The 18154-nt window shown below is 39.2% G+C and overlaps 1 protein-coding gene across 1 annotated transcript in view; it reads right to left on the reverse strand.

The window, feature by feature from the left end:
• The window catches only part of klhl5 (kelch-like family member 5), a 39161-nt gene that overhangs the window by 15291 nt on the left and 5716 nt on the right, over window positions 1-18154 (reverse strand). Inside the window, exons 2-5 of the mRNA XM_084715396.1 lie at window positions 15696-15884; window positions 7149-7285; window positions 5200-5396; window positions 3457-3669 (exon numbers count right to left, since the gene is read on the reverse strand). Of these exons, the coding sequence (XP_084571522.1) occupies window positions 3457-3669; window positions 5200-5396; window positions 7149-7285; window positions 15696-15884 (736 nt within the window). The remainder of the gene's footprint in view (window positions 1-3456; window positions 3670-5199; window positions 5397-7148; window positions 7286-15695; window positions 15885-18154) is intronic.

Here is an 18154-nt window from a genome sequence, read left to right on the forward strand (position 1 = left end):
AGAAATCTCAAACTGTTCAGTTTTTTTTTGTAGGTTCTCCTACATGCTTAAAAAAGGAGGGTGAGACGCAGTGTTTGCAATCTGCAGGGTCATTGCTAAATCCTACACACTGATCCTTTAAGCAAAAAAAAAAACAAAACAAAAAAACAAAACAAAACAAGATGCGATAGGTATTATTTTACACTTTAATTGAGAAAATAATCAGCAGATTAATCAATGATTGTTGATGATGACACCCACACACACTCACTGCCCTGTGAATCTGTCCGATTAACAGCCCACAGATGCTCCTCTAAGGAGATTAGACTGAGTGTGGATGTGTGTGTCTGTTTCTGTTTGTGTGTGTGTGTGTGAGAGAGAGACAGTAGTGATGGGGAGAAGGGATTAAAGGTATTAATTTGGTGCATTGACATCCTCTTGATGAGTAATCACATGGCGGCCTAGATAGAGAGCTGACTAATTGGTTGATGAATATTGATCGCTTGTCTGTGTGAGGTTTATACCTCGTTTTATTGGCATTTCACAGCTCATGAGGCTGCTGAATGTTAATTCATTTGACAGTGTAGCATGGCGGTGATACTCTTAAAGACTTGAATCAACCCTCAGCTCGTTCTCTGTCTCTGCTGGTGCTCTCTCTGCTCTGCTGCTATCCCACTGCTTTACCTCTCTGCCATCCATCTTCTACCCTGATTACATGTTACAGCTACTTGTGATTTCAGCTGACCAGGGCAAAGTCATATATCTGAGGTGTTCGTACTGTATACCGCACAAGTGCAAAATCTGAGTGATGTATAGATGCAGGCAGAGAATATGGAAAGAGGAGGAGGAGGAAGGGAGGGCCACAGGGGGAGTTTTATCTCTACAGTTTCTTTATATATGGTGAGGGAAATGACTGATGAGAGGGATGAGGAGAACAGATAATTTAGCTGCAGTTAAGAGAGATATCTCACTTAATTAAGGTTTAAAATGTGTGTGTGTGTGTGTGTGTGTGTGTGTGTGTGTGTGTGTGTGTGTGTGCGTGTGTGCATGCGTGTTTGTGTGAGTGCATCCAACGCCCTAGGCAGTAACTGAGGTTCTGCCTAGCATATAAACTTCTCAGCATCACATTACCAGCCAAGATACTCTACTGCACAAGCTGGGAGGAGGAGAGAGGAGGAGAAAGAGCACGCACACACACATGCAAATACATGCACATGCAAACACAAGCACACACCTGACAGAGTAATGGCTGTGATCTACAGTTAGTGTAATGGCTATAGTCGCTCTAATTGCCCTAAAGAGGATAGTGAGTGGAAAATGACCAGCAGATCATCAGGATGAAGACTGATATAAACTCTTGCCGCACACTTTTGTGTGCGAGATATTAAGACGCAAACAACCTTGACAAATCCCCTGCAATATTACTGTAAAGTTTTAGTTACAAAACACTGATTGATACCACACACCAAGGAAAAAATGACCTTATGAACAACCTTATGAACACAGTAGATAACTAATGTGCTCTTGTGTGTGTTTGCAGTTAATCTTTTCCCTCTTTGCTTCTCAGCAATATACAGATTAATTATTGAGAATTTTAACTGATTTAAGAGTGTGAGATGGGAAAGAGATAGCAGGAAAGAGACAGAGAAAAAAGTAGAAGCTGAAAAGATGGAGAGACAAAGAGGATGGTAGTTGATAAAATCGTTGATAGTCATAAAACAGTTTTACAAGCTGTCCCTATTCTAATTTCATTATCAATAACAGGAAGGATCAAACTGAAACCAAATCAGTATGACTGTAGATTAGACTTAATGAGTTGATCAAGTATTGGTCATCACTGGGCTGATCCACAGTGATACAGTATCTTTGTCAAAGTCATTTTAAAACTCAGTGTTTGTTCTATCAATTACATACAGTCATGCCGGACTGCTGACTCAGTTTTTGCCACAGCAAATTCTGTCCTCTTGTTAACTTTCAGAAATTATTCCAATGAGTTTGATGTAGTGACATTTAAAATTGGAAAACTTAAGTACTAGTATTGGATTGGAGTAACAGAGGAGAAAAAATTGAATGGATTATTCAGTCTGTATTATTAGATTTTTTAAGCCAAACTAGTTGTCAATGCAAAAATGGCTGCAACTAACATTTATTTTCATTGTTGATTAATCTGTCAGTTATTTCTTGATCCATCAGTTGGTTTTTTTGTCCATTAAATGAAATTATGAAAATTGCCTATCAGTGTTTCCCAAAACCCAAGATGACGTCTTCAAATGTCTTGTTTAGTCCACAACTCGAAGATAAACCGATGAACCAATCGATTATCAAAATAGCTTGCAATTTATTTAAAAGTTGGCAGTTAATCAATTATTTGATTAACAGTTGCAGTTCTAAATGCAAGACAGACATATAAAATTGGTTTTTAAGGGTGCATTTAAAAAAACTTGGGCAATTTAAATTGCTTAATAGATTATATGACACACCATCAAAGCTATATGAAATGGGCATAAGGGATGACAGTAAATGTATAAAATGTGGTGCTGCTCAAGGAACTCTACTACATCTGTTGTGGGACTGTTACAAAAGTCTCCTCCTCCTGTTTTTGGTCTCCTCCAACTCCACCAGCTAGTCACTATCTAGGTCTATACCGAATGTCTTTTTTAATTATTTGAAACTTCTGTTGAGAGTTTTGAACAAAGCTTTGAATGTCTGACATCATATTTTATGACATCATCCTGAAAACATTTAAAATCTGCAATCAAAATCCTAAATTTTAATGAAGTGATTCACTGGATTTAATAAGTAAAGGGCTTCTGTTCATATAGAGTATTTCCCTGGCAGAAAAGTGCTGGCAACAACTATCACAATTTATAACACTTCGCTATTAAATTAACAAGCTCACTGTGGTTGTGCAGAACAATAACAACTGCAGACAAAGCAGGTGGATATATTGCTTTTCTAATTCTCTGCCCCTACTGTCTGCTGTGTGTGTGTGTGTGTGTGTGTGTAAGCGGAGCCACACCCTTGGTCAAACACACAGAGGAGAGAACAGAGGAGCTATAGCAGAGCTTTACTCCTCTCTGACTCAGCATAGTTGTTTTTCCCTTTTCGTTTGTTTCTTTTCTGTCTGTTACAGTACTTTCAGTATGACATATCATTTAGTAGCCTTATCTTTATCTGCAACTGTGCAGAAATACCATGTTTAAACAGAATGAATAGAAAGCAAAAAAAAAAAAAGCTGCACAGCACTCAAATGCTGTTTGGTGCTGAGCAGGTAGTGTACATTGAGTTTTTTGGGCTTTTTTCACAGAAAGCATCTGACAATTGTAAAGTTGTGGGCCAGACAGTTAAACAAAGTTGCTTTAGTTGCTACAAGTGACCCCTTTCACATTGTTTTCACCTCATGATATACAAAAAATATAAATTATAATGACTTTAAATAAGGCAGTTACAACAGACGATATGTCCTGCGGCACTCACCTGTGGCTGCAGCAGCGGCAGTCGGATGTGAGACAGCAGCAAGGGTAGGTGACGCTCCCTTGTGGCTGCATCATGACCGACCCATGTTAGCAAAGAGGTTACCACGGTTTCCTCATCTGGCACGTTGACGTCATCAGACGTGAGCAGCCTCTCCATCTCCTCTACTGGGAGTAACAGGAACTCCTGGCCTCCCACCACCTCTAAAAAGTGCTCCTGGAGAATGGAGAGATGAAATGTTATAAGAGTCGAGAAGGAAAGAGTCAGATTAGTCTCACAAGAGTAGGGATGGATGAATAATGAATTGCAGATGGAAAAAGGAATGAAAAAACAATAGGAAGACATGAGCGGTGAGTGGAAAGGGTCGAGGGCTGGAAAGAGCAGGGAAAAGGCAAGGAAATGAAGGCTTGAGAAAGGTCAGAGGAAGATAGAGAGAAAAAAAGGGTGTGAATAAGAAAAGGTTGGGATGATTTAGAGGTATAAGATAGGGAGGTTGCTTGAGAAGTAGAGTGTAAGGCTGCAACAAATGACCATTATTTTTGATTAATCTGCTGATTGTTCTCCAAATGAATCAGCTAATTATTTGGTCCTCAAAATGGTAACAAAAAAGATTAGTAACAAACGTCCATCACAACGTCTTAAAGCACAAGATGACGATTAACTGATTATCAAAATCCAGATAATCAGCTACTCAACTAATTGTTTTAGTTCTAGTAGTAAGTGAATACAGATGAACTAGAAATTAAACCTAAGTGCTGAAGCACAGAGGCCAGTATACAAACAACACCTGAGAGTATTAGCCACATTATGCTTGGAAATTGTGACAATAAGTCATTTAAATGAGGGGAAGCAGGGGAATGCTCTATTGTTGTCAGGGTAGCTACTGTGTAGTGGTGGCAAAGGACCTTAAGGATGATGATGACAACAGTGATGATGATTCTTGCTATATTTAATACAATACAGTTTTCTTATTTCTCAGTTGTGCTTTTTAATGATCTATTTATTCATTTTGAAAAAAATATAATTTGTGGGAATTAGAAAAAGGGAAGAAGAAATACATAACATATATATGTGACCTTATTCCTACATAAATAAAACATTTAAAATAAAGAATGAAAAGCAAACAATCTAGACTTCACTCTGCCCACTCTATTGTATAGCGCCTACACACTGGCTTTGGTAATCCTGTGAGCTGTGCATGTGTGTGAATGAGTGTGTGTGTATGTGAGTGAATTACAGACACAGGCAGACAGTCACACTCAGATAAAGCCACCTCTACGACATAATTATCCCAGATTAAAGTTCAACAATAATCCACTTAGAGAGAAACAGAGAGAGAAAGGAAGGAGAGGAACATCAACACTGATGGAGACAGACTCATAGAGGCAGCGTGGAAAAAAAAAAAGCACGTAAAGACAAGAGAGAAGAAGAAAAGAAAAAGAATAATCAAGTCGACAGAGGAGCTATTTCACAGTCACCATAGCAACCATGTGCTGAAAACAGCCATTGTGGCGATAATGGTGTGTGGTGCGTTGAGGAACCAATTTGTTACCAAGAATAACATCAAGGCTTGAAAATGACCAGTCTGACAGGGAAAAGAGAGGGATAGCTGTGAAAGACAGCCTGTTTATTCATGAACCTAAACACCACCTGTGGTCTACCTGAATCTACATCATCATTTTCAGATCCATATTTTTCCAAGCAGCTGTTTCATTCATGTTCTACAGTTGCTGGAGGTGTACCCACCATTGTGTAGGCGTGAGCGGCCCTCTGCAGGTCATGGCAGCCCTGAGCGTCGGCGTAGGAGCGGATACCCAGACAGTTGGAGGGGTGGAGTTGCTTCATGAGAAACGAACAGCATGCCTGAACCACGGACGACAACTGCAGTAGGCAGGAGGCGGACAGCAGAGACTCAATGGTGTCCTCCCTCAACTCGAGACGGCCTGGAGGACAGAGAGAGGAGAGGGGGAAGAAGAAAGACAATCAGATGGCAAGAAAGAAAAGACAAGATATTTCAGAAGGACTGCATTTTTTTTACAGTGTCAAAGATTTATCAATTAAGAGGCTTTGAGATCAGTAACCCTGCCATAAATGTAAATTACTGGTCACAATTTTTATAAAGGACTGAGACCAAAATTAATCAATTTAGTTAGCATGGAAAAACAAAATAGAATTTAGATTTTTTTTTTTTTTTTTACTTAAAACTGGTGTAAACACAGAGCCAAAGCGGAGGGTAACATCTGCATGGCACATGTTACATCTAGCAACTGCACAGGGACCTAACTCCTCATATAAGAATCTGAATTGTTGATTTACTTTTAACTATAATGAACCTTTTGTTATATGAGGGAAGATAATGTATTAGCCTGTCTGTGGCACTCAGCAGCAAGCACATACGTCCTCCTAAAGATGTTAATTTTTAATAATGCATTCCAGATACATAATTTCACTTAAAAAAAGCCTCCCAAGTAATTACCTAAAACAGCTGGACACTGTTTTTTTTGGGTTTTTTTTTTAGCAAAATTTACTATACTCAGCTAGTATGCTAGCTGAGTATTTACAGCAGCAGGACAGTATGTGTGGGATTGACAACAGAACTACAGTGCCCATGTTCATGTAATGACGGAACATTCAACAAGTGCAGTACTGGCTTTATTCAGACTGCAGGCAAACCACAATTGTTTCTCAACTGTCTTTAAGACAGACACAATTAGATTTGTGTGCCCAGACATCATCAGCCTATCTGCTGTGGTAATGTTGTAGGCGTTGGTAACTACGTGACATGGCTCTTCAATAAGGAAACATGAGAAATTGAGGTCCAACATCTTGCCCTCTAAGCAAGTGTGCTATCAAGTCACAGTGCAGAACTCCTCTGTTGCACCAAAAACTCAGCAACAGAGGGGGCTGGTATGTACTGCGATATTCAGACACCGATGAACTTCTGTCACTCTGGATTTGACACCTTGTTGTGAAAGAGACACTTCCAAGAGAGAAAATCCAATTTGAGCATCCAGGACGTCTGGACTGAGAGGCATCTGTAGAAATCTGATTGTAATCATATTTCAAACCACCTCAAAATGTGGCTTGGACCCGGTTTGCAAAAATCACATTTCATGTGCTTTTTTGTCCAGACTTTCTAAAATCAATTAATCTGAATGCAATTTGGATGTCCCAAAAAACAGATTTGGGCTGGCAGTTTGAACAAAGCCAGTGTGGCTCACTGATGTATTTTTAATACTTTTTGGACAGTCTCTTTGTCTCAGAGGTATTCCTCTATATCAGGCTTTGGCTACACAGACAATACTATGCTTCTATTTTTATCAATACTGCTGTCTACACAGGCCGTGTAATGGTTTGTTTTACTCTCCTCTAGTGTACTGTGCCTGAATGCACCCTGTGTAGCAGACAAAGACGGAGCACACAAGCTGCTGCTCTGCTAACGTGCTGTTCACACTACACCTCCTGTGTAGATGATATAAAAAACATATATGTTCTTATAGAATCCAAAATCTTCATTTACTACCTAAATTTTGTGCCTTTTAAAACCTAGGTTTTAATCTTACTTTATGGGTCTTACTGTGGGTCTAATAACTACTAGTATATCACGATATATGATGTTTTCTAGGTAAAATTGGGGCACCTGCGAGTATGAACTCATCTTTTTTCTAATTAAGGTGATCAGTGTGTCTGTATACCTGTGTATGCATACTGCACCAGGACCCACAATGCATCAGGATCTACTCCTTCCATCTTCACCTCATCCTGCTTGGCCTCCCTGACATCACTGGTGAACATGGCCGCAAAGTAGTCTGACACGGATGAGAGGACGAGTCTGTGAGGGAAGAGAGTGTCAGGCATCAGTCAGAGAAGACGGACGGCTGTGATGGAAGAACAGAATACTTCGACCTTGCTGACAGGACGAGTCTGGACTGACAAGGAAAAGATGCAGCCTGGAAATGATGACACAACATTATCATCCTATAAATATAGTATCTCGGAGTAGACAAATTACAGGCATCAGTATGTGCCAGATGAAGCGCATATCAGATGATCAAAGAGTGGCTGATACCCCATTCCCTGATGCCTCTTCAACATCGGAACTGGGGGAGGGGGCCGCGTCCGACAAATTCTTTCCAAGACCGGTGATGCAACATTCACACTAAATTCACACAGTGATGAATGACTGTGTGGAGGTAAGAAAGTAAGCAGAATTTAAACTTCTCTCTCAAGCTCTTCTTCAAAACTACCTCTGTCACTTTTTGTGTGAATAAATGAGCGTAACACTATGAATGTCTTTGAAGAAAGACCATCTGTGGGACATATTTAAATGATAATCACATCTTCCAACAGCTAGGTTTTCACGCTGCCTTTGAGTATGACCACTTGCTACAAATACATTTGCCTAATGGCATTATGAGACAAGATGTCATAGTTACTAATGACCATTGTTTGGCAGTAATGCACTACTCAGTATCCTGTAATATTACTTTACCCTGTAACAAGTAGTAAGGGATTACAATTTCAAAAAGCCAAGACACGCTGCATTACTGAATTATGCAATGTAGTGATGTGCAGATGGGCTCTGGGTTCATCTGAATCCACATGTCTGCATAAATCATCCACTCACCCAAACACATTGTTTTCTCCAATTTAGAGACCTGCATCTGAACCTCTACCTGTACATGTAGGCTATATTACCTTATAAAGACTAATTTTTACTTATTTTCATGATGATTTTATCTGTTTAATATTCTATCTGTCCTTCTATGTGTATTCTTATCCATTACTTTATCTTTTTTGCTATTTTCATCTGTTTTATTTATTATTTGTGAAGGTGGTGCTCTATTTCATTACTGTCTTGTTTTAAAAAGTGCTATTTAAATAAAGTTACAGTTAAATAAAGCCATCCATCTGCTATTAATCAGAATATTAATTTTATGACCCATTCTGCCTGCCCTGCAAAGTAGCCACATATGTATTCTTGGTGTATGTAAAGTCTACAGATGCATGACTGATGATAACAACAGATATACATTTTCTACCAACAATTATCTGCAAGAGTGGAAAGTTACCAACACAAGGTAGATAGGAGGCTTATGAGGTGGGAGTGGAGCATTATGAGTGCTGTGAGCTGGAAATTATAGTGTCAAAGCGTCACAATGAACTGAGGGTTAAGTAACCACAACAGATAGCAGTAAATGTCTCATCACATAGATCTGTGGTTTTTAGAGCATAAAACCGAGAGCTTCTCACCATCTTACTGTGGGACACACTGACATTTTCCACTCACTCATGCAAGACTCACCAAAGACTTGAATGTTTTATTTTTTCTTATCTGACAACTATTCTATATCATTGCTTTCTCACTGCTTCATAGATTTAGATTCAGCCTTAAGCCCCTTTATGTTCATCTGTTGGAAATTTAACAGGTCAGTCTCATGTCTGAATAAGCTCTCTGATCTCCTCTACACTTTGAACACAGTGCAAGTCGGAATTAAATGTTGTCAGATTAATATAAAGGCTGTTGAAGGACATGGTAAAACATGCAGAGAAGCAGAGACACATGCCTGTCTTATAATGTTATTGCTTTTTATTTCTCCAAACAGTTATAGAAGGACCAACAAGTGTCCTGAAAAACAGCTAATAAATGGACTGTAATTATAACTCTGGTAGAGGGTAAAAATTCTACACGTATGCACTCCAGACACAATTAAAATCACTCATCAGTGCATGTAATATTAAATATTAAATTGCATGATTCCCCCTAAAGAAATAAATCCCAACCAAATGGGACTCATCTTGAATACTCCTCTCTCTGAAGAGATGCTGTTAGAGGTAGAAGAAAACTGTGCAAACAAAAGTATGGCATGGGCCTGAGGCATCTCCAGATGTTTGTGCATAGTGAGCATATTGAGGATAAAGAGCTTCATGTCCTCTGACATTTAAATGCCTGATAGTCAAACTGCAGTGGAGCAAGTTTTCCCCCAACAGAACCACGTTTTTAATATCTAGTATACATTTTCATAACCTGTGACAACAGGGAAACAGACCTGAACTCATTTATTTGTTCGGGGTTATTTATCTTTTAAACCAGTGCCACATTAGAAGATCTCTGAATTGTGTGAATCTAAACTGATATTTGGAAAAGATGTGGGAAGAAGTGGCACAATGTTCACACAGATCCCATAAGGACCCTGGAGCTTTACACACATAAACACACTTTAACAAGGCGGTAACACATTTCCTGGCTTTAAAACAGAGGTTGTTTACACCTGGTGTTAACAGCGTCTTGGGTGATCCGATCACAAACCTGCAGCTTTAAGCACTGGTGTGAATGAGGACACATTTGAGAGACCACATTCGGAGGTGGCCTGAGCTGCATGTGACCACATTCTTTCAGCAGTGTGTATGCGTTGTGACCTGGGTCACACTAAAGGATGGCCAACTCAACTAATTTCCTGTGTAAGAACACACAAAACAGCTGTCTGATGTTCATTTAGTTCACTGTCATGCAAATTCCATGTTTGTGCTCCCTTACCTGCCAAGATAAACAATAGATATTTGTGAACACACTGTTTCAGATTTCACCAATGAACTAGTAAATGCAATAACCCTGCAACTAATGATTGATTTCATTGTCAATTAATCTGTCAATTATTTTCTTGATTAACTGAATAGTTGTTTGGTCTATAAAGTGTCAGAAAATGGTGAAAAATGTTGATCAGTGTTTCCAAAAGCTCAAGAGGACAACCTCAAATGTCTTGTTTTGCCAACAACCCAAATATATTCAGTTTACTCTCATACAAGAGTAACAAAACTAGACAATGTTCACATTTTAGAAGCTGAAATCTGAGAATTATGACCTTTTTCTTTAAAAAATAAAATAAAATAAAGATAAAATAAATAAAACCAATGAATCAATTATCAGAGTAGTTGGATATTATTTTAATAATCGATTAATAATCAATTAATTGCTGCAGAAAATTCTACATTGCTGCAGCAAATTCTTGATCATTTGTGCCTTCCGGTAAATTTGGCATTACATGCAATACATTAAGTAGTTTCTTTCCTTGTAAAAAACCCCACAGTCATAGTATTGTGGTACCAGTGGCTATTCTTGTCTGAAGTACGTCTTACCTGCCAACATTTAGCTGCTGTTTGAACACACTGTTTCAGCTGATTTCACTATTGAACTAATAACCCTGCTGATTTTGAGTTTGCTGGCTGCTGTATATAAAACCGTAGAGTTTCCACCATAATAACCACCAAACGTAACATCAAAAATAAAATTATCTCAAGAATAATCACATCCTATGTCTTTTTAATTAGCTAAAGTACTACTCACTATGACTTTGTCTGGAAAAATGTAAACATAGACTCATTTCATCTGCTTTCAAGAAGAATCCAAGAAGAATCCTGAGGCAGGCAATGAGAATAATTATACAGAAATAGCCGATCTTCTTGTGTACGATCTTGTTAACTTATGTCATATAGGCATCAGCAATGAATTAGGACTTTTTCATAACCAGTTAAAAACTCCTTATAGTAGCTTTAATTGTTTGAGCCTCATTTTAAATTTGACTAATGTTATACTTTGAGCTATTCACAAACATACATAAAAAGTACAAAATAAAGTACAGCAATATCCATATCCATTGCATTTTCACCATGGACATGGTCACATAGCAATTCAGTAGACATCACCCTGCTGCTCGGAGGTCAGCATTGTACTGTAATTCTATTTACACTGTAGTGTTTGCTTCCTTATATCACGCTGTAATTCTCCACAGATGTTTCATTTTTTCCTGACCCATGTAAACAAGCGTTTTTTCTATTCTCGACATTTTTCAATTGTTTATTCACACACAGCTTATTATTTCAAAAAACACAGATGAGTCCACGCAAACCAATATAAAAGAAGACACAACCCCAGCCATATCAGGTCCTGGCATGTTCTACAAAAGACATGCCAATCCGTGCAGTCAGAGAGGAGATTATTCAATTTGCATGTGTCAATCACAGCAGCTGAGCTCATAGATGAGAGGGAGCGAAAGAGAGAAGAATATGCTTGATAAGGTCAATGTAAAATTTAGAAGCGAGAGAGTCTGAGGGAGAAGATATATGGCATAGTGAAGAGCAAGGCAGATGAAGGACAGAGAGGAATTATCTTAAGGTCACTGGTAAATTAATGTGGTTAATTAATTCCCACTGCAACAATGCATTACCCTTTCATGTCACTGTGAAGTTACACACACAAATGTATTAAGATATTAAAAAGTATCAAAAAGTTCTTGTTAATTAATATTTCATGAGCAGTAGTTTTTTTCTTTGCTCTTGGAGATGTCTTTGTAAATGAGGTGGTGACCTTCCAATGGATTCAAAATACAGCGGTCTCCAGATTGCTGCAGGATTCTGTATTTTTTAATGTCCTGATTCAAATATGGCTCATAGATCATGGTAAAGATAACATTGGCGCTCTGTTTGACTGATATGAGCAGATCTCCACAGGTTAAAATGTCTTTGTGTGAGTCAACAATTTTCTGCTGATTTTCTGCCTCCACTGTTACATGTTCATGTATCCTTGTGCATTTTTTTTTAACTTCACGGTCAGCAGAGGCACATGTGTATGTGTTATGCACATGCATATAATCTCATTACAGAGTGTGACACTGGGACCCTGACAGATAGCCTGAAGCAGAAGAGCAGTGTGCGTATGTGTGTATATGACAAACATGTCAAAATACACTATAGTCAGCAGGAAGTGGTTCTGCCAGTATTTTAGTGGGATACCTTATTCTTATCTCTTTCTCTCTGACACACACTCACACACACACACATATACACACACATATAGCATTCTGACTCCTTAATTTTTCATGTGGGTCTCTGTCTGACTTGCAGTGAGCGACACAGGCTATATACAGCAGTGGGTTATTTACACACTGATGTAGCTTGCTGAAGACAGAGACATGGCAGGCAGTAATGGAAAGAGCACCGAGTAGACAAAATGCCAGAGTGAAGAGAGCAGGAAACAGACGAGTTGGATTCAGGAAAGGAGGGCAAGAGCTGGAAACTGAACACTGTGTGTGTTTGAGTGTGGATGTGCTGCTCAATGCAGCAGAGATACAGTAATGGAAAAACAGGGGGGCAAACAACAGGAGGGATGTAGGAGAAACTTACTTAACTATTACGACTTTTCTCTGCACATACTCACCCATAAAGGTATAGCAGAAGTACATTTAGAGCCATGCAGTCACTAATGGTGTGGCTTTAGGAATGGCAATATGTCCGCTTGCCTGTCTGTCACCACTTTTGTCCAGACTGAAATATCTCAACATCACACTCTCGTGATGACAGCATTTATGATGCACTGTGAGTACTGCAAACATGCTTATTATAGATTGTGAATATGGTAAACATAATACAAAGCATACAGAATTGAGCAGAGATTTTAGCATGCCTGTAGACTTTCAGTCTTGTACTAAAAACAGAACCATATTATGCATATAATGAGCCCCAGGTGCATACCTATTGATCTACAATAACAGCACATGAAAGTTTCTGAACTAACGGGATACTTACTAAAATCAGTTAAAGTTGCATTACAAAGGGGTCCATATGGGGGCATAAAAATAGATTTGCAAGGTAATGTATTTTTGTGTGGGGTACAGCCCCAGAGAAAAAATGTATAATTGTGCTCTACTTTTTTAAAGCGCATATAGAGCTTGAGGTTTTGCTCAAACTGCGCTGCTTGCAACAAACTCCACCAGAAATGTGCAGCTATATACAGTGCAAGTGGCCTATTCAGCATGTGTGGAGCATTTGTTTGTGTGTGCATGTAAGACAGAGAGACAAGGAGAGAGAGGGTGTATGTTTTTTTCCCAGAAAAGCGCTTTTTATCCTACACATACAATAAATCAATTGCAAACAAAACAACCACTTTCAAACAAAGATGTCTTACTCACACCCCCTTACTGGCACACACACACACACAAACACGACTTCAGATGCCGACACACTCTTTTGCATACACCATTAGGATTCTCCTACAGCAGGGTCTTTTGTTTGTCACCATCTGTGCCTGGAGGACCAAATGAAATGAGGCAGAAGAGGAAGGCAGAGAGAGAAAAGGAGTCTTTCTGCTGGTGGAGGACCGCTCTTCTGTCTCATCCTCTTGCAGATGGACCCTGCTGCTGCTGCACCAGTGGCCACATGCCCAAAGAGCAACAGCAACAGAGCAGTGTAGTAGCAGGGGCGAGGAGGTGGGTGACAGGCACGTGTGTTTGTGTGTGCCTGATGCATGATTCAGAGGCTCAGTTGACTATGTGTGGCACACAGAGACTACAAAAATAAAAAGGGACTTTTATGAGCATGACCGAGGCTCTGCTGTGTATGTGAAAAGATTCTTTCCAAACAGTATCCTGTGCGTGCAGTATGTGTCATCAAGTGTGTGTATCATGTGAGTGGGTGCTAATGTGTGCATGCATGTGCTCAGATGTTGTGATGACTTTATTATCACTGCATGCAAGAGTTATTCATTATACTTCTGCATGTGTGTGCATAGTTAAAAGTTTGATGTGCATGTTGGATTTGGGGATGCAGCAAACAATTATCAATATCGAGTAATCTGACAATTACTTTTCTAATTGATCAATTGATTGTTTTGTCCAGGACATATAATGATAAAATATCATGAGAAATGGCTATCACAATTTCTCGTATCCCAAGATGATGTTCAAAACAACAACAACATTAATCAGAGAAAGGTAGCAAAGGAAATCCTCATATTGAAGAAGCTGTAACCTGCATAAATTTTGCATTTTGGCTTGAAAAGTGACTGAAATTTGATTTTAAAAAATGTTTCAAATTGATTGAGCTGAATTGATTTTCTGTTGATCAACTAATCGACAAATTCTTTCAGCTCTAGATGGATATGTTTCATGGTGTGTGTTTGCATTTTTTTGATATCTTAGACAAAGTGAGTATTACTGTTGTAGTACTTGAAATCGGTCTTGGTCTTGAGACTGGTGGAGAGTTTTATATTAACCAGGACCATGAACGTTTCTCTGTAACCACCAAATATTCCATGTGGTCACATGGAAAATTCAAATTTAATTCATGGAAAAAGTGGACAACACAAGTGTTACAGTTAAGGAAGGCTCTGTTAAGTTGTGTACAATTGCCTTTTATGTGTTTTTTATACATAAATTTACATTTATGGGGGCTTGGTGGTCTGTGGGACCAGTGCTTAAAAATATTAGTCTCCATCTCTGTGGTTGCAAGACCAATTTTTGAAGGAAATTAATTTCAAGAATGGTGGAGACCATAACTGCGGTCACTTAATCATGTATCACTTAATTACTTGTGCATTGTCTAATTTATTGTGTTAACATCATTACTGTGATTGGATGAAAAACTTTATGTTTGAAATGAAACCAGTAACTTGACTCTCCTGGGTGAGAGAGGTAGAGATGTGAGAGCACTTGGTCTCGACTTGGCCTCAACCTGCCTTAGTCTCGGTTTTGATTTGGTCTCAACCCCTCAAAATCTCGGCCTTGGTCATGACTTCCCTCGGCTTAAGTGGCCTTGACTACAGTTCTGGTGAGTGTACATGTGTTGTGTGAATGCTTCAGAATGTGCTCAGCAAGTTTCAGTCAAGTGTCCAAAATTAACATCTGTTCTAAAGAAACACAATATAAAAAACTGAAACTCCTAATTATATCTCTGTCTTCATTTCCAAAAATAATGCAAAAAACATTTTTGATCATTACAGTCATCATGTAATCTTTCATTCTGTAACTATAACTCTGGTGGCACAAAACATTTTTTTTTAACACTGGTATAGAGCTAAAATGAGCAGTTGCATAATTAGAAAAATTAAGTCTTTGCAGTCTTGACAAATCGGACCAAAGGTGTTAAGTCATTCGGCAACCAAAAGTGGTGATGACTGACTGGCTGCACCATTTCAAATGAAAAGATTATACTAAATAGTACATATACTATATATGTTTGTCTTTATCTTTGGGTTTTGGACTGTTAGACAGATAAAATATGCAATTTAAACTCTGCTTTAAACCTCCCTTTGCTGTGGGAAATAGAATTTGAGGATTGTCACAATTGACCAATTAATCCAAAAAATAACCAAGAGATTAATTGATAATGAGGATAACCATTTGCTACAGCCCTAGTGACTTAGATCTCTTCAACATCTCCTTTGCATTGCATGTTTTCTTTGCTCCTACCTGTGTGCAGGTATCCGCCTGTCTCCGGCCACCAGTATGACGTCACACAGCTGTCGGGACCTCAGGTAGCCCTCCATCTTGCGGAAGGTGATGTCGGCGTGGGACAGAGCGGTGAACATACACTCCTCTGGACATGCGCATGGCTCCATGGACACGCATGAGGACAGTGTGGCGCTGCTGTTGGATGTCCTGTGACCACACAGTGACACGCAGACAGAGACAGGCATCCACACACACACACACACGGACAAACAGACACAAAGAGAAGGAGACAGCGGCTTTGAGTGCATGTGTTGATGCTGATTCTCTTTTGTTCAAGACAAAGAGACAGATGTGTGCAGGGAGCTACGCCAGCTGCTCCGTGTCTTTCCATGTGCCATCTTTGTCTTTGTACCATTCCCTCACACATATTCGCTCTCTCTTTCACTTTTCAACAGGGTTACTGTATGTCGCCAGAAGCAGACAAAAGCTCTTTAATGGTCCAATTACTAGGAGTAAATGGCCAGATAAATTTAGCCCACTTAAAAGAAGCTGCCAATTAAATAGCTGTGGGAGCTGAGCCCATAGGATATGCAGTAATTTACTCTGCTCCCTAATGGAAACCAGTTTCCTGGTATCTATACCAACAATGGGACATGAAGCAGGGTTTTTGGCCAGGATGGCTTCAACAATCCCTATCCACTGGTGGAAGTGCTGAAGCCAAGGGCTGTTATGTCTTATTCTTCCAGTCTGAGCTGATGAGGTGTGTGAGTTGCTGTGTGCATGTGTTCATCAAAGATAAGCACCAAAGTATGGCTACCCTGTGAATCATCAGCCATCATGACTCCCAAACCAGCATTTAATTTATGAGAGCCAGAGCTCTACTTCCATTTTTAATTTAACAGCAGAAGTGGCAGGACTAGCCCTAAAGCACAAAGAGATAAGAAATGAACTGATACTCCAAGGATGAATCATTTCGGCTCTATGGTGTTGAGAAATTACACTCTTTTAGGGATATAGAAGTGTGTGTGTGTGCATGTGTGGGTTTGGTGCAAACTGTCCTAAATCGCAATTTTTCACACGCATATTCTCTCAGGAATAAACAGAGAGAAAGCAAGACAGAAATTCAGGGAAGGCACTGGAAAATGTGGCTTGTTTACACAACATGATTTTAAAATGTGAGGACTAAATTATCTAAAACAGGATTATAAATCTGGAATCATTTTCTTGTGTATCTGTAGTGTGTCCTCTCTCTTGTCCAGGTCCCATTAGAGCTTAACAGTACCTGGAAGTTGCTTGCTGTCTTCTCTGATCCAAAGTTTTTATACATGTTTGCACTTTATACCTAATATTGTCATTCTGTTTCTCTAGGATCCCTTCCCTGTTACCTTTGTGTTTTCTAGTTGAAGGGTTTCTGTGGAGTTTTTCCTTATCCGATTAACCAATCTTAAAGCCACTGGAGACCCAAATCCTCAATAGCCTCCTAGCTATGGGTCTTATGTAAACAATAGCAAGCATCGAACAGGTATTAGACATGAGTTTTAATCCAGATTTAAAATATTGTAAAATTTCCTCATATTGGACCTATCAAACAGGTGCAATACAACCTCTCTGCTCCTGCATAATCAGCTTTTGAGTCTGAGCCAACAGGGAACTGGAGCTGTTATATTGCTTCAGACACGTAATTTTACCGTGCTCCATTAGTTCGGATCTGTTCAGTAATACAAACGTTTGTTTGGTTCCAAACTAGTGTTAAAATACCAAAGTCACACAATAACACAAACAAACTAACCTATTAAAGCAGCAGTTGACCATCAACTCCCGTATTCTGTGAGGTAAAATTAATGTTTATTTTTTGTCAAAGAAGTCTGGTGCCTTTGAAAACAGCATAGATGGTGGCTTCAGTTCCCCGTAAGACAAAGCTCTCTGACAGTAAAGACGTAAAAATGTTCTAAATATAGTGCATACTTAAACTGATATTGATTTTTTTGTTGGGCTTTTTTACAGGTAGGTTGCTGTTTTGCTGCTGCCCGTGTCCACAGTAGTAATTTTCACCAAGATTCCACTAAACTTTGATATCATTTGATCATTTGATATGCATTTTTATTATTTCATGACAAATTTCCAGAGGCTTTAATTGTTTCATATATTTAATATTAAATAAATGATGGATCACATGACTTCATGAACCATTAGAGCAGTGGTTCCCAGACTGGGAGGCGGGCCCTGGAGGCACGCAGAGCCACTGCAGGGGTGTGTGTGGACGACCAGGAGAGAAACACAGAGTAAAACAAAGTCAAACGAATATGGTTTACGTAGGAGGAGGAGCCTGATATTTTTCTCAGCAGATGGTGATGACCAAAAACAGAGCTGAAAGAGAGTGAATATTGGACTAACGCTCGCTTGGTATCCATGCAGAAGCACAACTCCAAAAGAATGTGAATGCAATCCTTGTCTGCTGTTTGCTAATGAATTCACTA

Source organism: Lutjanus erythropterus, chromosome 3, assembly GCF_056507025.1.
Source record: "Lutjanus erythropterus isolate fLutEry1 chromosome 3, fLutEry1.hap2, whole genome shotgun sequence".
NCBI classification, from domain to species: Eukaryota; Metazoa; Chordata; class Actinopteri; order Lutjaniformes; family Lutjanidae; genus Lutjanus; species Lutjanus erythropterus.